General features: G+C 38.0%; 1 protein-coding gene across 1 annotated transcript; it reads left to right on the top strand.

The window, feature by feature from the left end:
• Positions 1–3,897: 3,897 nt before the first annotated feature.
• LOC143029664 (oxidized purine nucleoside triphosphate hydrolase-like) lies at positions 3,898–15,775 on the top strand. The gene is made up of 3 exons (XM_076192477.1): positions 3,898–4,261; positions 10,354–10,499; positions 15,406–15,775. The coding sequence occupies exons 1-3, from the start codon at positions 4,104–4,106 to the stop codon at positions 15,585–15,587; spliced, it is 486 nt and encodes a 161-aa protein (XP_076048592.1). The 5' UTR covers positions 3,898–4,103; the 3' UTR covers positions 15,588–15,775.
• The last annotated feature ends 2,296 nt before the right edge of the window (positions 15,776–18,071 follow it).

Genomic DNA, 18,071 nt, shown 5'->3' with positions numbered 1-18,071 from the left:
GTCCGTTCAGGGTGTGGCATAGGTCGCGATTCACTAACCATTCTGCCAAATCGATCTTAGTACATGCCTCTCTCTTATTTCCCGTCAATGCGCTGTATGAAATGTTTTTTTTTTATTCTGTATATGGTAAAGTGAACTGTATAGCACAATGAGTATCACTTTTTAGGATTATAACAACGATTTGAATCAATTCTGTGACACGTGGCAACAGCGCTTTTCCCCCGCCATTTTTGCCACGTCGAGATGTCACAGGTAAGACAGGTGGGATGGGGATAGGTAATCCTGGTTATAATCCTATAAAGTGATACTCATTGTCCGATACAGCTTCCTTTACTATATACTTGATAGAAAATCAAATAGCACATAGATGGAAAATAAGGGAGAGAGAGAGGGTGGGGGGGGGGGGGCATGTACTAAGGTTGATTTGACACGGCGTATGCCACTCCCTGAACGGACTCCTTGGAGCGCACAGACTTGGTGCTCGTAAAGCGTCGAGGAGCTTATTCTTAACTGTATGTATGCATGCATGCATGCATGCATGCATGTATGTATGTATGTATGTATGTATGTATGTATGTACGTATGCATTCATGTATGTATGTATGTGTGTATGTATGTATGTATGTATGTATGTACGTTCTCCTTACAGGTGGAACAACTGGATTATGCCTTTATACGTGACTGGGAAGACGTCAAAGTCGTGGAGCACATCGTCCAGGTCCTCCGCTCGGGCAAGGAAAGCTACTTCCTCCGCTTGACCAGGTACTGTGTCTTGACCCAACTTTACCAAAGGACTCGGGTTTGACCTGTCGTTTCCCGCGGGTTGACGAAAGAATGTCCATATAACTGAGAACGTCTCATCACTGTTGTGGTACCTAGTTAACTGAATGAAATTATCTAGTGTTTATCATAATGAAACCCGGTTCATGAGAATTATAAGAATTTTTTTTGGTTAGGAATAAAGGCATAATTCGATTTTGTAGATATGCAGAAGCTGTGCCCAGACAGTGCGCTTCTGCAGGAGGGGGCTACATCAGCCGTCAATGAACGCATGTACGTATACCAATCACATACATACATATATACATACATACATGCATATATACATACATGCATACATATATTCATACATGCATACATATATTCATACATACATACATACTGTACATGCATGCAGACATATATATATATATATATATATATATATATATATATATATATATATATATATATATATATATATATATATATATATATATATATATATATATATATATATATATATATATATATAACTGAAGGAAGAGGAGGAGCTTATCAACATTTCGCCTCTTCTGCCACCCATAAGGCCCATACTATACGATCGTCTAAAGCGCCGCGTTTGTGCTGCTGACGCCTCCCTGTATTTTATTTTAATCTAGACGGGGCGTTGAAAGCGCGGCGTTTTTAGAGGCCGCGAAAGCGCTAGTCGTGCTATGTCGTTTTCTGAGCAGTACTGCTTGGGACATAGTACAAGATGGATGTCGTGCAAACAGGATGTATTTTGGCGCTTCATCTTTTTCAAGAGTGGCATGAACATCATGAAAGAAAAAAAAAAAAAAAGACGTTGGGGTACTCATCCCGTTTTAGCCAATCGCCTATCAACAGGACAGTTCTATTTAACGTTTGAAAAGCATAGAATGTATCCCGACAAGTTTTTCCAGTATTACAGAATGTCAGTGACATAATTTTATTTGCTTATTGCTGTACTCCTTTGATGCAACATTACATATAGATGGTCGCTGTTCAATCTCATATATAAACTTTTCTGTGTCAAACATTATTGCGTATCTGATCAATATGTAGTGGCCTGAAGTTCGTCCTTCCTCTACGGACGCCGCGGCAGAACTGCCGTGTATAGTATGACAAGCGTTGAAAACGTTGCGTCACCAACGCCCTCAGATGCGTTAGCAGCGCCGGACGTCCGTCAACGCCGCTAAAAACGCTCGTATAGACTGAAATTTTGCTTTCCATTCAAATAACATTGATTAGTTTCATTAGCGTTAACGTTGCGTCAGAACTGCCGCGTTGTAAACGCGTTGTAAACGCTCGTATAGTATGGGCCTAAGAGGTAATGGGGTGCCCTAATTTCTTTATTATTTTAATTATAGTTTGAGAATCCCATACCTGAAATACCGAAAACCAAACAGCACTGATATATATATTTCTTCGAATACTGACGTGATGTGCTGCAAATGGAAAATTCCACCGGGGAAATTCCTAGGTTATGTGCAGCTGTTTTCCACTATTTGACAACATGACAGTTGCTGTGAACCAAGTGACAACATGACAGATGGTGTCGTGTGACCTCACTTGCCCTGAATGGGACAAGGATTGTTTAGTCCTGGTGAACTGACGCCAAAGTCTTGCAAGCAGCCGTCATAGCAACACATCCGTGCTACTAACACACAACATCCCAGGGGTCTCTGATGTTGAGAGATGCCATCACTGGGAAGGATTTACAAGATAATCTACTTCCCATAACATTAGTTTGATGACTGAAGTGTTAACAAAATAAAATGCTTAATAGAAGGTAGAGATCTGAGGGAACTTACCAATCCGCCCCAGGTCTCTCTTGCAGAAGACCCGTGGCCTCCAAGAATCCGACAGCAACTTCAGGTTGGGAAAATAAATCAATTAGCGAAGTGATGTGTTTTCATTTAATTTATCTATTATTACCTATATTATAATTTTTATTTTATATTATACTTATTTATCATTTTTATATTTATATATTTTATTCTGTAGAGCCAGGAATTCTGGTACTAATAGAATTCGTAATCTGTCGACGCAAATTCCATGTATCTATGTTGCTAAAACCAGGAAATGGCTTCATTTGATATATTTCATTACATTACATATATCTTATAATATGTAATGTACCAAGGTTTTTAATCTATTTGGTTATACCACCTTTAGAAAATATGAAAATTCCAAGCACATGATTATCAACTCGCAATTCACCTTTCAGACTTCCCGCACTTTTTTCATTTATTTGTTCAGTTTTACTTACTTGTCGTAGATTTAGGTGACCTCACCATGGCCAATCTGGGTACCCACCGCTTCCACACCTCTCCTCTGCTCGCACTTCAGGTGTTAAGTTGATCAATGATGGAGTTTGATGCATCTCCCCGTAAAGTCAGGCCGTGTGGTATGGGAGACCATCGGGTATTTTATTTGAATTATTTCAGTATAAAATCAGTTTACAATTAATTCAAGCCAATACTAATATAAACTGAATAATCAACAAATGTAAGTAATATAGAATGAGTCACAGGTAAGAATATAATGACATACTAGGGATAAGTAAAAAAGGCTTAATAAAGAATTTATTCCCATTGAACTCCCAGATACAAGATAAGAAAAGCATACAGAAATGCAAAATAAGAAATAATACTGTAATACATGCAGTAGTTTGGCACAAATAATTGTAACTGGCCACACTGAAAGACAACAAAAGTTTATTAGACAATAATACCAAGTATAAATATAATTGCTATGACTGCTAGACAAACAAGCATCTATAACAGCTTTTCTCCAACATATTCTGAACGGTATAATTTTGTATGTTTTGGATTGATACATCGTCAGGCTTGTTCCATAAAAGTGAGGTTGAAGGAACATCTACCCAAAACAGACTTAAACCAAAGTAATGTCAACCTTTGTCGATATTTGGGATTTTTGTTAACTATTCAGAAAACAACAGGTATTCCAATAGTTTTGCAAAAATAATAGAGGTTGAACTAGATAATATAAAATACAAAAGATCCTATATTGAGTAAAACAATTATTTTTACGTTTTCTTTCAATGAAATGTCATTTTCGTTTTCTTTTACTGATTCGCGCAAAATTAGAAATTTGGAAACATGGGGAAATAAAAACTGTAACGTAGCCTAGACGTTCGTACACCAGACTCAAATTTTACTTGTGTTTTACTAAGATGTTATGTGAAATTCACTATTGTAATTTAACCCTCTTCACTTATATAAGAGAGGAAACATGTTAGTTAACCTCATACAATAACAATTGCACAACTGGCTGGAGTAGACTTCATACGTATAACCATGTCAGGCTATGTGAGAAAGGCATACACTTTAGTCGTTTTAAGAAGTGACAAACAAATACTCCTTGGCCTCAAGAAAAGAGGTTTCGGGCAAGGAAGATGGAATGGTTTTGGGGGCAAGGTTGAAAAAGGAGAAACTCCAATGGATGCAGCCAAACGGTTAGTTAACAAGTTAACCCGAAGTCTTCGAACTTGTAATACATCCCCCCCACCTTAAAGAATGAGCAATCTATCTAGTCAGATTTGGAAAGTATACTTAACTTGCTGTATTTTAAACATTAATGCCACAGTTTACATGCATTGTTTACAATGTCGAATTCTTTGTCATATCACCACAATGAGGAATGTTCAATGTTTTGTGTTCGAGATTATTTTCAAGGGTGATTTATTTGCAGATGATAAAATAATAATGACCTGACCTTTTAAAAAAAATACGTTTTTATATTTTTAAGTTTTGCTATTTCATCTTAATGTACTTTATGCATCATAATTCATATTACCTGTCCTATGTCTTTATCTGTAGAGTTGATCAATTCATCTTTGTCTTGCATTCAGAAAGCTTCTGATTATAGTTAGCTACCTTTTTGCAGATGTCTGTTCATGAGAGGAATTTCTAGGCCCATCTTAACCTTTTAGTTACTTCTGTTCTGTTGAATCTGTCCATTATTAAATAGACCAAAGTGGGCCCCAGCTCACACTAGTTGGTCCATTGTCCTCTGCCTTGGCCCAAATAATTTCTGGTAGCATGTATTAATGGCTGATGTGTCCTGACATAACCATGCATCAGGCTTCTTGAAGGTTTCTGGGTTGAATCCCATTATACCTCAGAGTACCTGAAAAAGGCAGTTAGGTAGCCAGTCTATTATTGATGAAGGAATTGCATATCAGTGTCATGACTGGTTGTATCCTATCAGCGTCCCTCTTCACAGGTAGTAGCTTAGTGATCCTGAATTTCAATATTTTGAATTTTATTATTTTTGAGGTATATAAATGGGAGACTTTAAGGCCAGATTTTACCATTGGGAATTAAATTAGATGCAGAGGCAGGAGCCTGCAAGCATAGCTTTTATGCTATATACAACAAAATGAATACTTTAGTCTCTTGAGCAGGAAATGCATATTTTGCTAGGTTTGTCTCTCCCAGTAGTTGAGATGCTTTACTCCCAAGATTTTGGTTGTGGATGATTTATGTAAAGCCTCCAGGGCTCCTATTTCTTGTCTCTTCAGTGGAGACTGAAACTGATAGCAACACCAAAGTCATCTTCTTCCCCAATGGTGAAAATTCTTAATAAGTATCCATTTCGTATTGTGGCTAGTTGGTGTTGTCATCCCCCAAACTTTCTGGCTAGGCCATCCTGTCTCCCTGAGGAACACTATGGCTGTAATGGGGTTTACCCACAAATCCTTTATAGACTGTACATTGTGTTGATGATGTGCATAATTGTGTACAACGCAGTCATCCATAATGTGTTGTATAGTGAGGTGTTACATCCTGGACATCTGTGATGCAGTCATCCATGCAGGCTCTTATATTAATTTAGAAGGGCTGGATGGTGGCTGTACCTCACTCTGGCCAGGTGAACTCTGACTAGTTCAACTGTTTTGGTGATATACTGGGAAATGTCATTACTGCCATTTAGTACACCAAGATACTGGTAATCCTTGGGAGCAGCTTTTGTTACCCAGGTGAAGACCACAACCCTTTTTACAACAGTGCACCTTCACATTTTTTTCTGTATTGAGGGATGATTCTCCAGTGATGATCCCTCTTCTCCTACTATTAGCTGAAGATGTAGAGAGCAATCCTGGGCCCACCACAAAATACACATGTCCAACATGGTCCAAACCCATCACCTTGAGCTGACAGGCAAAAGGCTTAGGTCAGTGGGACTCATGCAGAAACTTGGTCCACCTCACACAACACTTGCTGACATAAAACCATACACAAACACTTGGACTTGTTCTATTTACCCACCTAAATTTCCATTCCCACCATTCCACCCCCAGCCTGTATCCTTACCCACCCATGCCATCCTCTTTCCTCCCACCTTCCTTCCCAAATATTCCTCAATCACCTTCTGACCCAGATCCTAATCCTTTCCCACCAGTACCCCAACCCCATACAGCAATCTACAACACACAGAACTTACATCAACATCTTATAACATTACATTGATGGCTTCAACACAAAAAACATGAACTTGAACACTTCGTCAAACAACACAACATACACTTTGCCATCATATAAGAAATAAAACTACAACACTCCCAAAAAAACACCCACATTTCATTTCACTACCATCAGACATGACCAGACTGATGGCAACAGTGGTGGACTCATCAGCCTGATCCACCAGTCCATCTGCTTTGTGGACATGAGTACCACTACCAGAATACTCCCTTCCTTACTACACACAACACCACAAAAACTCAATCAATCCAAATCTGAACCGGTATCAAATCCACTGTGAGAATAGTTAACATGTACATCCCTCTGATGTGTCAACAACCCTGACATGGATAGAAGCTTTGATCTACTAACACATCTTGACTCACAGACCATCATGAACAGCACCCATAATCACACACATATCCCCCATCAAGCCAAGCCTTCTTCACCCCCTCCTCTCCTGACATCACCTTCTGCTCCCACTGCCTAACCCCAATAACTTCATGGAAAGTGGTCAGAGCCCTTGGATCCAACCACCTTCCAATCATCATCATCACCAAAACATGATGCACCCCAGTTGGACACAGACAAACATACACCAATTACAAGAGAGCAAACGGGGAAGCTTTTGCTGAAGATACAGGACAACAATTTGAGACACAAAACATTACACCAATGACAAACATAGATGCTGCTGTGCTCACTTTCAATACAATCATACAAAATGCAGACAAGAAATACATCCACAGAGGCAACAGAAAACCACACAACCCCAACTTCACACCAGAAATCCAAGGCCTCATCAGACAATGTGATGCATTTTCACACAATACCCCCACACCTATCCCTGAGAACATAGCAGACCAAATACAAGCACTAAACACTGGGACTAACAAAAAAATATTTGAACAAACAAGACAAAATTGGGAAACATTTATCAACACAATGGCAAAATAAACATCAGAAAACTGTACAAGACACTCAACATCATTACATTATCCAAGATTAATACAACACACTCACACAGCAGTAACCACAACAGCAGTCAGCTTACCATCAAACAGACAACAAGCACACTCATAAATAATTTTGCACTTACAAGCCATCTCATCCCTCACCCTGATGACAGACATCATTCAATGCAAGAAACACTTCCCCACAGACCCAGACTACACACCATAGACAGCCAGACAAATTATATAATCCATAACCTCAAGCACTCATCCGCCTGTGGACCAGACAATATAAGTAACATTCACCTAAAACACGTTGGACCAACATTGCAAACTACAGCTATTCACACAACACTATACCCAACATCTTTAAGCATGGGAAAATCATCACCATCCCCAAACACAACAAAGACCTAGCAGTTCCAGCATCACACTTCTCTGCACCCCTTCCAAAGTCATAAAATGCATTATACTACAACTTGTCACACCACATATCCTCCTTGCTGAATCACAACATGGTTATAAACCACTACACCCAACAATCACTCTTCTGATAAACCTCACACAGAGTTTTTATGGCATCAATTCAGATAAGCCCTCACACAGAACACTTCTCATGGCACTAGACATCAATAAAGCTTTTGATACCATCCCCTGTCACAATCTCACAAACAAAATATGTAACATGGACATGCACAATGATACCAAAAGATGGCTGGCCAATTATCTGTTTGGTAGATGTGCCCGAGTGTCATATAATACATATACCAAGGCTTTTTCCCCCTTACAAGGGAGGTAGCCAAAAAGAAAAAGGCATAAAATCATTCCCACCCACTCCATCCCTGAATACACTCCACACCTCTCCACCCTCCCTCTTATCTTAGCACCTCGTGGATGACGGGTCAACCCCGCACCTTGTCCACTGCTCTGAGTCAGAAGCAGTGTCGCAAGGCACAGCACATCCACAGCAAGGTCGCTTCATTAAATTGGCGACCCCCCATGCATAAAAGGAGAAGGCGGGGAGAAATCCCTTTGGGCTGCGTCAAATTTTGCTCACACATACTACCTCACCCCCCATCCCACATCATGCATCACAACATCATCCATATACAACCATTCTCCATTCACCCATGTCTTCTGTCCTCTCCCATCCTTCCTCAACAGACATTCCCCTCTTCCCCAATGCCCCCTTCACCCCATCCATTCACCTCATCCTAGGGTGTCCCCTCATGTTCACTCCCTCCACATCTGCCTTCCATACCTCTTTTACTAGTCTTTCTTCACTCATTCTTTCCATGTGTCCAAACCATACTAATACTCTTTCATCAACCCTATCTCCCAACTCCCTTTCCACCCCTGTTCTCCTCCTCACCTCCGCATTTCTCACTCTATCTAGCCTAGTAACCCCCGTCATACTTCTCAGACACCTCATTTCAAACTCCTTCTCTCTTCCTCTCTTATGTTCCACGTTTCTGCCCTGTACAGTGCTGTTGGCACAATCACTCCTTCATATAATGGTCATATAATCACCATTATATAATTGCACACCAGAAACTAAGAACAGAGTACCACAGGGTTTAATTCTATCCCCCACACTCTTTAATCTGTACATGCATGATATACCCACACCCAACACCTCAGAGATACAAATCTCTTCTTATACAGACAACATAACAATTACATAATGTAGATAATGCTGCAAAAATACTACAACTATACCTTGAAACACTCAATACCTGGTTCACTATAAATTGACTCAAAGTAGCCCCAACTAAATCTACAGCCACTCTTTTCACCAACTGGACAGCAGAACACAAACATATACCATGCCTCTATATCAACAACACTCGTACCACATACACATACACCCAAGATTCTTGGCATAACATTTGATACATCCATGTCATTCAGACAGCACATCATAAACATAAGGACTAAAGCCACACATAGACTGAACAATTGGACTAATCAAAGTAATACTACAATATACAAACAATACATTCACTCAGTGATGAATTATTGAACCACTGAATGGGATCCTAATCTCACTAAGACACACCACAACCCCCATCAAACCATGCAAAACAAAGCCCTAAAGACAATTACAGGTTGCACCAATACAACACCTACAGACCATTTACACCATGAAACATAAGTCCTCAAAGTCAAGGATTTCCTTGACAGGAGAGCCACACAAACATTTGCCGCAGCCTCCACAAACACAGCGCACCCACAATCACCAGCCTCCAGAAGTATATCCATAATCACATCACTCACTGCTCCATCAACAGTTTGAAAGACAATATATTGCTGCATGTCAGACTGCCTGATATCCATCCCTCTGAATCATTTCTCCCTTAAAAGGACCGAGTCCACCTGGCCAGACTGAGATGCAGCCACCACCCAGCTCTTCTAAGCTACCAGAAGAGGCTGGATGACTTCATTCCATACAACTGCCCATGATGTAACACTTCACCCCACACTATACAACACAGTATGGAAGACTGCATTGTACACAATCATGCCTGTCATCAACACAATATACACTTTATAAAGGATTTGTGGAAAAACCCTGTTCTAGTGGTGGTGTTCCTCAAGGAGACGGGACTGTTCATCTAGATAGTGTAGGAAACAACAACAAGTACACCAAGGTCTTGGATGTTCTCTATCATGTTTTTCCTAGTTGTTGAGTAGATAACTTGTTGACAATTTTATGTCTTCAATAAAGGACTAATTAAAGACTTTCCATGTAATTTGATGCTGCTGAACTTACTACTTTGTTTAGGCATTCTTGAGCATACAAATGTTTTCTGCACTCCAAATATTTTCTTCATCCTATTGTCACCTGTAAAGGATGATGTTTCAGTGCTACAGATTTGCACTTCTAGGTATTCCACACCTAGAAAGCAAACTGTGGATGCATAGTTTTGAACAAGTTATATGTGTGCGTGTGTATACATGAATGATTCACCTGTGGGATGGTAGTTCAATAATGTATTTAAACTATTTACCTTATTGTAGTATACAGGAAAGGAACAACATTTGGGTCTACTCTCCAATTGGTCAAACTAAGCCTCAAACACAGTGTTCTACCACCTGTATGCAACATCACATGTACCATTTTTCAGAGAAATGGAGGAGGAGGCAATGATCCAGACTCCAAACTTAGAGAAAGTTGGAGAGATAGAGTTTACATTTGAAGGTGAAAATCGGCTCATGTTTGTCCATGTATTTTCAGCTAATGAATATACAGGAATGCCTTCAGAAACAGAGGGTGAGTTGAACTCTACTACAAATGTAATTTAAGTAATTCTTTAATTTTGGAGTACAAAAATTACAAGTCATACTCTTACTTCAAACTAATTTAAGTTTATTATTCATTTATTTGTGGTTGTGCCATTGATGCTGTATGGGGTTGAAAACTTGAATTTATGAGATGCAGATAGGAGAATTTTAAATGTGTCTGAGAAGGGGTTACAAGGTTTCATCGAGTGAGAAATGAGGTGAGAATAGTGGTGGGTGGAAAGGGAGCTGGCAGAGGGCTGATGAAAAATTATCAGGATGATTTGGGCACATGGGAAGAATGAATTCAGAAGATTAGCAGAATGAGTGTGGAAAGCAGAGATGTATGGAGTGAATGTTGAGGGGATAACTGAGGATGAGATGGATGGATGGGGTGAAAGGGGCTTGAGGGATTGTTGGTTGAGCATAGAAAGGAGAAGGCAGGAGATAGAGATGAGTGGAGAGCAGTTGTGTATGGATGATGTATTGATATGGTCCAAAGGGATTTCTCCCACATTTTCTGCATAAGGGGATAAGGAGGGAAGGTCACTGTGTAAGTGAAGTGGCCCTACTGTGTCTTGCTGCATTGCTTATACCTTGACTGGCCCCATGTAAGGGGAAAGATGCCCTTAGTGTATAAAGTTTATTCACTGTGTGTATAATGCATTTAGGTGAGTACATATTTGATGTGTATATGCATGTAGTACCAATATACACAAGTTGTTCCTAAGGTATCTATAGGCTTTATTGAAGAATTTTGTAGTTTCTGATTTTGTCAGGAGTTATGAAAGCTATCCTTATGTAGGACTGGCTGTTGGGTAAGTTTTAACCTGTCAGTATGATTTGGGGGTCAACCTTTGATATGTAGGAACCTAACCCAGAATTATGAGAGGTTGAACATGGGAGGCAGAAAGAATTTTCATTTTTGAGGCCAAATGTTTGATAAACATGAGGTACAAAAATGGATGGAGGGAGAAATGTGGAGATGGGACAGAGAATGGTGGAAGGGATCTGTTGGATTGGGTAGATCAGTACTGAGATTTAGAGAAGGAATGAAGAAAGAAAAGCCAAAAATTTGCAAAGTAGATGGAAGACCAAGAATAGAGTTCATGGATTGGGGCTTTGAATGCACAAGAAATGTCTATGAAGAGGGAGGAAAGTACAAAACACAAATTAATGTGGAATTGTGAATGGAACAAAGGATGATGTGGCCCAGAGATACAATATTCTTGTTTGCTTGGCAAGTTATTTTGAGTGGAGAAAGAGGGAGGGATAGCAGAAGGGATTACAAAGGCGGAGCATGCCAACAGGAGACCTTTTGGTCCATATCTAGGTCGGATGCAAAAAAAATCATAAATGAATAAATAAAAACTATAATAATGTAAATAACAATAAAATACATAAATGCATAGGTATAGTTAGATAATAAACAAACAGGTAAATAGAAAATAATAATAAATTGACATATAACTAATAATAAATGAGAATCAGACATGATAACAAAACAAAAAATATAAAATAAATTATAATCATTACAGCATCTTGCTTAGGTGTTTATCTAAATGATTCTTAAAGATTCAAACTGAACTACATTGCACTGCCTCTGCAGGGAGTTTATTCCATTCATAAACTACACAGTTGGCAAAGTTGTTTCTACCCACTTCCAAATTGAATCTATTTCCAGACAGTTTGAGACCATTGTTTCTTGTCTGATTCTCATTCATTGTGAAAATTTTGTCACTTTTTATGTCAATTCCCTTTAGAATTTTAAAGACCTGTATCAAGTCACTTGAGTCTACGCTCTTTTAGGGAAAACAGATGATTTTCGTATGATTTATTTTTTATATTTGGAATCAATTTTGTGGCTTGCAATTGTACTTTTTCCAGTCTCACAATGTCTAATGAGATCCGGTGACCATACAGAAAGAGCATATTCCAAATGTGGATGAACTAATGATTTATATAGCTTGTTAATGAGTGATGGACTTTTGAAGTCAAAAGATCGTGCAATCAGTCCTAGAATCTTATTTGCTTTCTCAGAGGCTGAAATACAGTGCTTTGTGTGATTTGAGATCATTACTGATAAATACAGATATTTTTCACTAATTTAGTAAGTAGTCTTTCATGGGGTATCAAAAGCTTTTGCAGTCTAGATATATTAAATATTGTTTCCTGTCATAATTCAAGATAACTGTGTTGTAGAATTCGAGTAAGTCACGCAAGAACGTTTCCATCTGAAACCATGCTGGCTATCATTTATCAAATGGTTACTTTCTAAATGATGTTTGATAGCATTTCTGATGATAGTTTCTATTATTTTTCCTATGATTGAAGTAAAACTTATAGGCCTATAATTATTTGGTTTCTTTTTGTCACCTTTTTTTGAAAATGGAATTAACATTAGCTAGCTTCCATTCTCTTGGGACATCTCCAGATGACGGATTTCTTGGATGCCAACCAACAGGCCCTAGCATTTTTATTAACTTTGAGTTCCTCTATACACCTTTTAATTTTTTCTTGTCATTTACCGTAGTAAGTTTACACTAGACTTTTCACAGGTTTCAGTTTGGATTTCACTTTGAGGCATTTCGTTTACAAATACCGAGCTAAAATATGTTTAAAATATTACACATTCCTTCATTTGAATATTCAAGTTCGTCAGCAGATAATAGCAGACCAATTTGATTCCTAACAACCTTTGTATCTCTAATGTAACTATTCAAATGAAGGAATGTGTAATCTCTTAAACAATTATTTTAGCTCGGTATTCGTAAACGAAACACCTCAAAGTGAATTCCAAACTGAAACCTGTGAAAAGTCTGGGGTAAACTTACTCACTACGGTAAATATAACAAAAGAAACAATTAAAAGGTGTATAGACAAACTCAAAGTTAATAAAACACCAGGGCCTGACGGTTGGCATCCAAGAATCTTAAAGGAAATGAAAAATGAGATTGTTGTTCCATTAGAAATTATTTTCAAGAAATCCATCATATCCGGAGATGTCCCAAGAGAATGGAAGCTAGCTAACGTTACTCCCATATTCAAAAAAGGTGACAAAAAGAAACCAAATAACTATAGGCCTATTAGTTTGACTTCGATCGTAGGAAAAATAATGGAAACTATCATCAGAGATGCTATCGAATATCATTTAGAAAGTAACCGTTTGATAAATGATAGCCAACATGGTTTCAGACGGAAACGTTCTTGCGTGACTAACTTACTCGAATTCTACAACACAGTTGTCTCGAATTATGACAAAAGAAACAATATAGATTTAATATATCTAGACTTTGCAAAAGCTTTTGATACCGTCCCACACGAAAGACTACTTACTAAATTAGCTTTGCATGGAATAAGTGGTAGCCTATTAGGTTGGACTAGTAATTGGTTGAAAGGTCGAAAACAGAGAGTTGTTTTAAATGGAAAAACTTCTGGATGGAAAAGTGTTGCAAGTGGAGTTCCTCAGGGTTCCGTTCTTGGGCCACTTCTATTCATAGTATATATAAATGATATAGACCATGGACTAAAATCTACTGTTTCCAAATTTGCTGATGATACAAAACTGTGCGGAGTGGCAAATGATCACTCAAACCAATTAGATATTCAAGAAGATTTAGATAAATTACAGCAATGGTCTGAAAAGTGGCTAATGAAATTTAACACAAGTAAATGCAAGGTAATGCACATAGGTAAAAATAACAGCAAGTACGATTACAAGTTATTTGGAAATTCGTTAACAAAAGTGGATAGTGAAAAAGATCTCGGCGTAATTATCAGTAACAACCTCAAATCATCCAAGCAGTGTATTTCAGCCTCTGAGAAAGCAAATAAGATTCTGGGATTGATTGCGCGATCTTTTGATTTAAAAAGTCCATCACTCATTAACAAGCTATATAAATCGTTAGTTCGTCCACATTTGGAATATGCTGTTTCCGTATGGTCACCGAATCTCATTAAAGACATTGACAGACTGGAAAAAGTACAACGGCGAGCCACAAAACTGATTCCAAATATCAAAAATAAATCATACGAAAATCGACTTAAGCACATGAATCTGTTTTCCCTAAAAAAGCGTAGACTCAGAGGTGACTTGATACAGGTCTTTAAGATTTTAAAGGGAATTGACAACATCAAAAGTGACCAAATTTTCACATTGAATGAGAATCAGACAAGAAACAACGGTCTCAAACTGTCCGGAAATAGATTCAATTTGGAAGTAGGTAGAAACAACTTTGTCAACCGTGTAGTTAATGAATGGAATAAACTTCCTGCACAGGTAGTGCAATGTAGTTCAGTTCGAAGCTTTAAGAATCATTTAGATAAATACCTAAGTAAGATGCTGTAATTATTATAATTTATGTTATATTATTTGTTTTTGTTGTTATAATTTGTCTGTCTGATTTTCATTTATTGTTAGTTATATGTCAATTTATTATCATTTACTATTTACCTGTTTGTTTGTTATTCAACTATACCAATGCATTTATTTATGTATTTTAATGGTTATTTACATTGTTATAGTTTTAATTTATTATTAATGATTTTTTTTTTGCATCCGACCTAGATATGGATCAAAAGGTCTCCTGTCGGCATGCTTTGCCTTTGTAATCCTTCTTTGGGATTCTTGTAGGATTTATCAGCGATATTAATTTCATATTGTAGTTTTCGTTTGCTGTATTGATGCATAACTCTTTTTGCAATACTTGTTTCAGTAACCCATCTCAGAATGTCTCATTGCCTGCAAGTCAATGCATTCTTTTACTTTAGATCATAATTATCCATACTTTACAATAAAAGACAGCTATTTTGAATGAATAGCAAATACATACAACATAAGGTGAATGTACTGGGTTTATTTAATATTCTCAGCCATGTGATATTTATTCCATTTTCAGAAATGCTTCCAAAATGGTTTCCCGAAGATAACCTTCCATACTCTCAGATGTGGCCTGATGATATACTCTGGTATCCCCTCTTCCTACAGGGAGCAAAATTTAAAGGAGCTTTCCACTTTGAAGGGCATGACAAAATACTGAAGAGTACACTGCAGAAAGTAGAAGGATTTGCCCAAAACTAAGCCCTTTAGAATATGTAGACTATATTTTCTTGTATACACAGGTGGATTATAATGGTATTTCTTGAAGTTGCATCACAAGACATAGAACTTTTGATACTACATTAATAAGCACCAACTTTATTGAGGAGCTAATTTCATATGCAGGAGGGACTGGAGGGGAATGACAGTAAGGGATGACCCGTCATCCAGGAGGTGCCAAGATAAGAGGGAGGGAGGGAGGAATATATAGGAAATGGAATGGGTGGGAGTGGTGCCTTTTTTTTTTGGCTACCCCCCATGTATGTATGTAAGAAGACCGATATAAATAGATGAGGAAACTGATCTGAAGAGATGTTCTTGACTGCTCTATATACATTTCAAGTGGATAAAGAAGGTGGGGTAAACCAGATCTGGATTTTAGGCCTTGATGTGGAATTGACTAGTCTTGCTACACTGCTTCTAACCCAAGCAGTGTTGTGGCTCACACAGATGACCATGAGGAACTAAGATAGGAAGGGTAATGATCTTTTTTATGGATGCATGATTCAACATGGGGATGAAATGGGGAGTGGATTTGGCTACATCCCTTGTAAAGGGAAAAAAAACCCTGGTATATGTATGTGTTAGAAAAGGGGGAAAAGCCCTTTTGATGTGTATTAAACATTGTTCATCAGATTCAACATTTATAAATCTGTAGTTTGTGTCAGTGGTACAAGATAGGAAACTGAACCATTCCATTAAATTATTTTACACAAGTCATGAAGGTTCTCAGGGTTCTGGCATTTCATGTATAAGAAAGGAAACTTGTATAAATAAAATTTGTGAAAGTGACCAAAGGAAAATTATGAACAATTACTAAGATAAATGTATGTGGAAAGGAATATCCCAAAATAAATAACTTAAACGTTTAAGTTTGGCAAAGTTGGATTTTTTTTAAACCACAGGTTTGTATGTACTACAACTATGGTATTGAAAACTAGAGAATACTAGTGAGCATGGGCTCATCTCCTGTCCTTGGTTCAAAATGGTAACAGGCACAAGATAGGGAAAAAGTTCTTTATATAAAAATGGAATAGAATTAATTTTTTTAAATTCTTTCTTATAGATTGCATCTGTTTTGTATAATTTGGAAGCTGGTTGGTATCCCAATGCAAATCAAAATGCTTTATAATGCCATGTCCACACGGTTGAGCAATGTCCACCGGGCACAAGGGCTTTGCTCGAAAACGGGCAAACCAAACTGTCCATTCACAGCACACGTAAAATTAGTCATATTTGAAAATAGCTCCCAGTAGATCTAAGAGGCTATTCTTTACAAAAATGTCGTTAACTTCGTACGTCCGCCACTGTTATTTTTAATCTCACTGATTATCTTCTTATACAGGATGCGAGTGATATCCATTATTTTTCAACTCTTAAAATGCACAAACCAAAATAAACATCCTCTTATTTTTACTGCTCAGTTACTTCAGTAAAAATAATTACCTATTTTTATCACACACCATTAAGTAAAAATTATTACATTAAGAGTAATGTTTTTAATTTTACATACATTTATGCAGCAATTTATGGCATATCTTTTTAAATATCGGTTTCCAAATTAGCTAAGTCACCCCTTTACCTCTTGAAATCCAAGACAATTGAAAATTCTAGTGCTAATAGGAATCTGAGCCTGACTGCGAAAGGTCCCATTGTTCATTTTCATCCTGTAATTCACATAGGATTGTCACTGAACTTCCCATTAAATCATGTCTTTGTAACCACTCCCAGCACCAGACATGTATCCGTGATTTAATTTCTTTTTAATGCAGGCAGCAATTATGTTGTAAAGTGCTACCATCTTTAAAGTATGGTGAGAACCATGGTTATTGTACTGCACTGAATCACTCACTCCCAAATTCTGCTTGCGGTCAACTAAACTCCAACCACCATTGTCAGCCGTGTGGACACTGTGGGCAGAGGCTGCCAGGCACAGCTCGACCATGTGGACGCAGCATAAGGCTTGGTATGATCTGTGTATGGTGGTGCTACATTGGTATTCAAGTGATCATTCTTATGTGGAGGATTTTGGTTTCAGTTTTCTTGGCGGTTTTGGTGCATACTAATTTGTTAATACTGAGGAGGCATACTAACAATTTGCAAAGACAAGGTTTTTCCTGTTTACTATTGTAGCATGTCATTTTCAATTACATGTGGGCTGAAAATTATCAAAATCAAGGATCAAAATTTTAGGGGTCCAAATATGCAAGCATTACCCAGTTTCGGCTGTGGCATTCCTTGGGGAGACGGGACTGCTCGGACAGTCTAGGGAACAACAACAACAACTGGCTGTAGACGTGTTAGGTCATTGTGTTGACAAGACTTTGACATGGTCAGGATTTGGTGCAAGGATCCCTGGTTGTTAAGTTTTTGAATGCTGGTGACCCCACATACTTTTTAGTTTTGAGACACCCCAAGTCTCTTCCAATATTCATTTCACAAAAATAGATGTCCATATATCCAAAT

The sequence above is a fragment of the Oratosquilla oratoria genome, chromosome 11 (genome assembly GCF_046742065.1).
Source record: "Oratosquilla oratoria isolate Oo_2021 chromosome 11, ASM4674206v1, whole genome shotgun sequence".
NCBI lineage: Eukaryota > Metazoa > Arthropoda > Malacostraca > Stomatopoda > Squillidae > Oratosquilla > Oratosquilla oratoria.
Note: the sequence above shows the minus strand (reverse complement) of the source record. Positions and strands in the feature narration are given on the sequence as shown.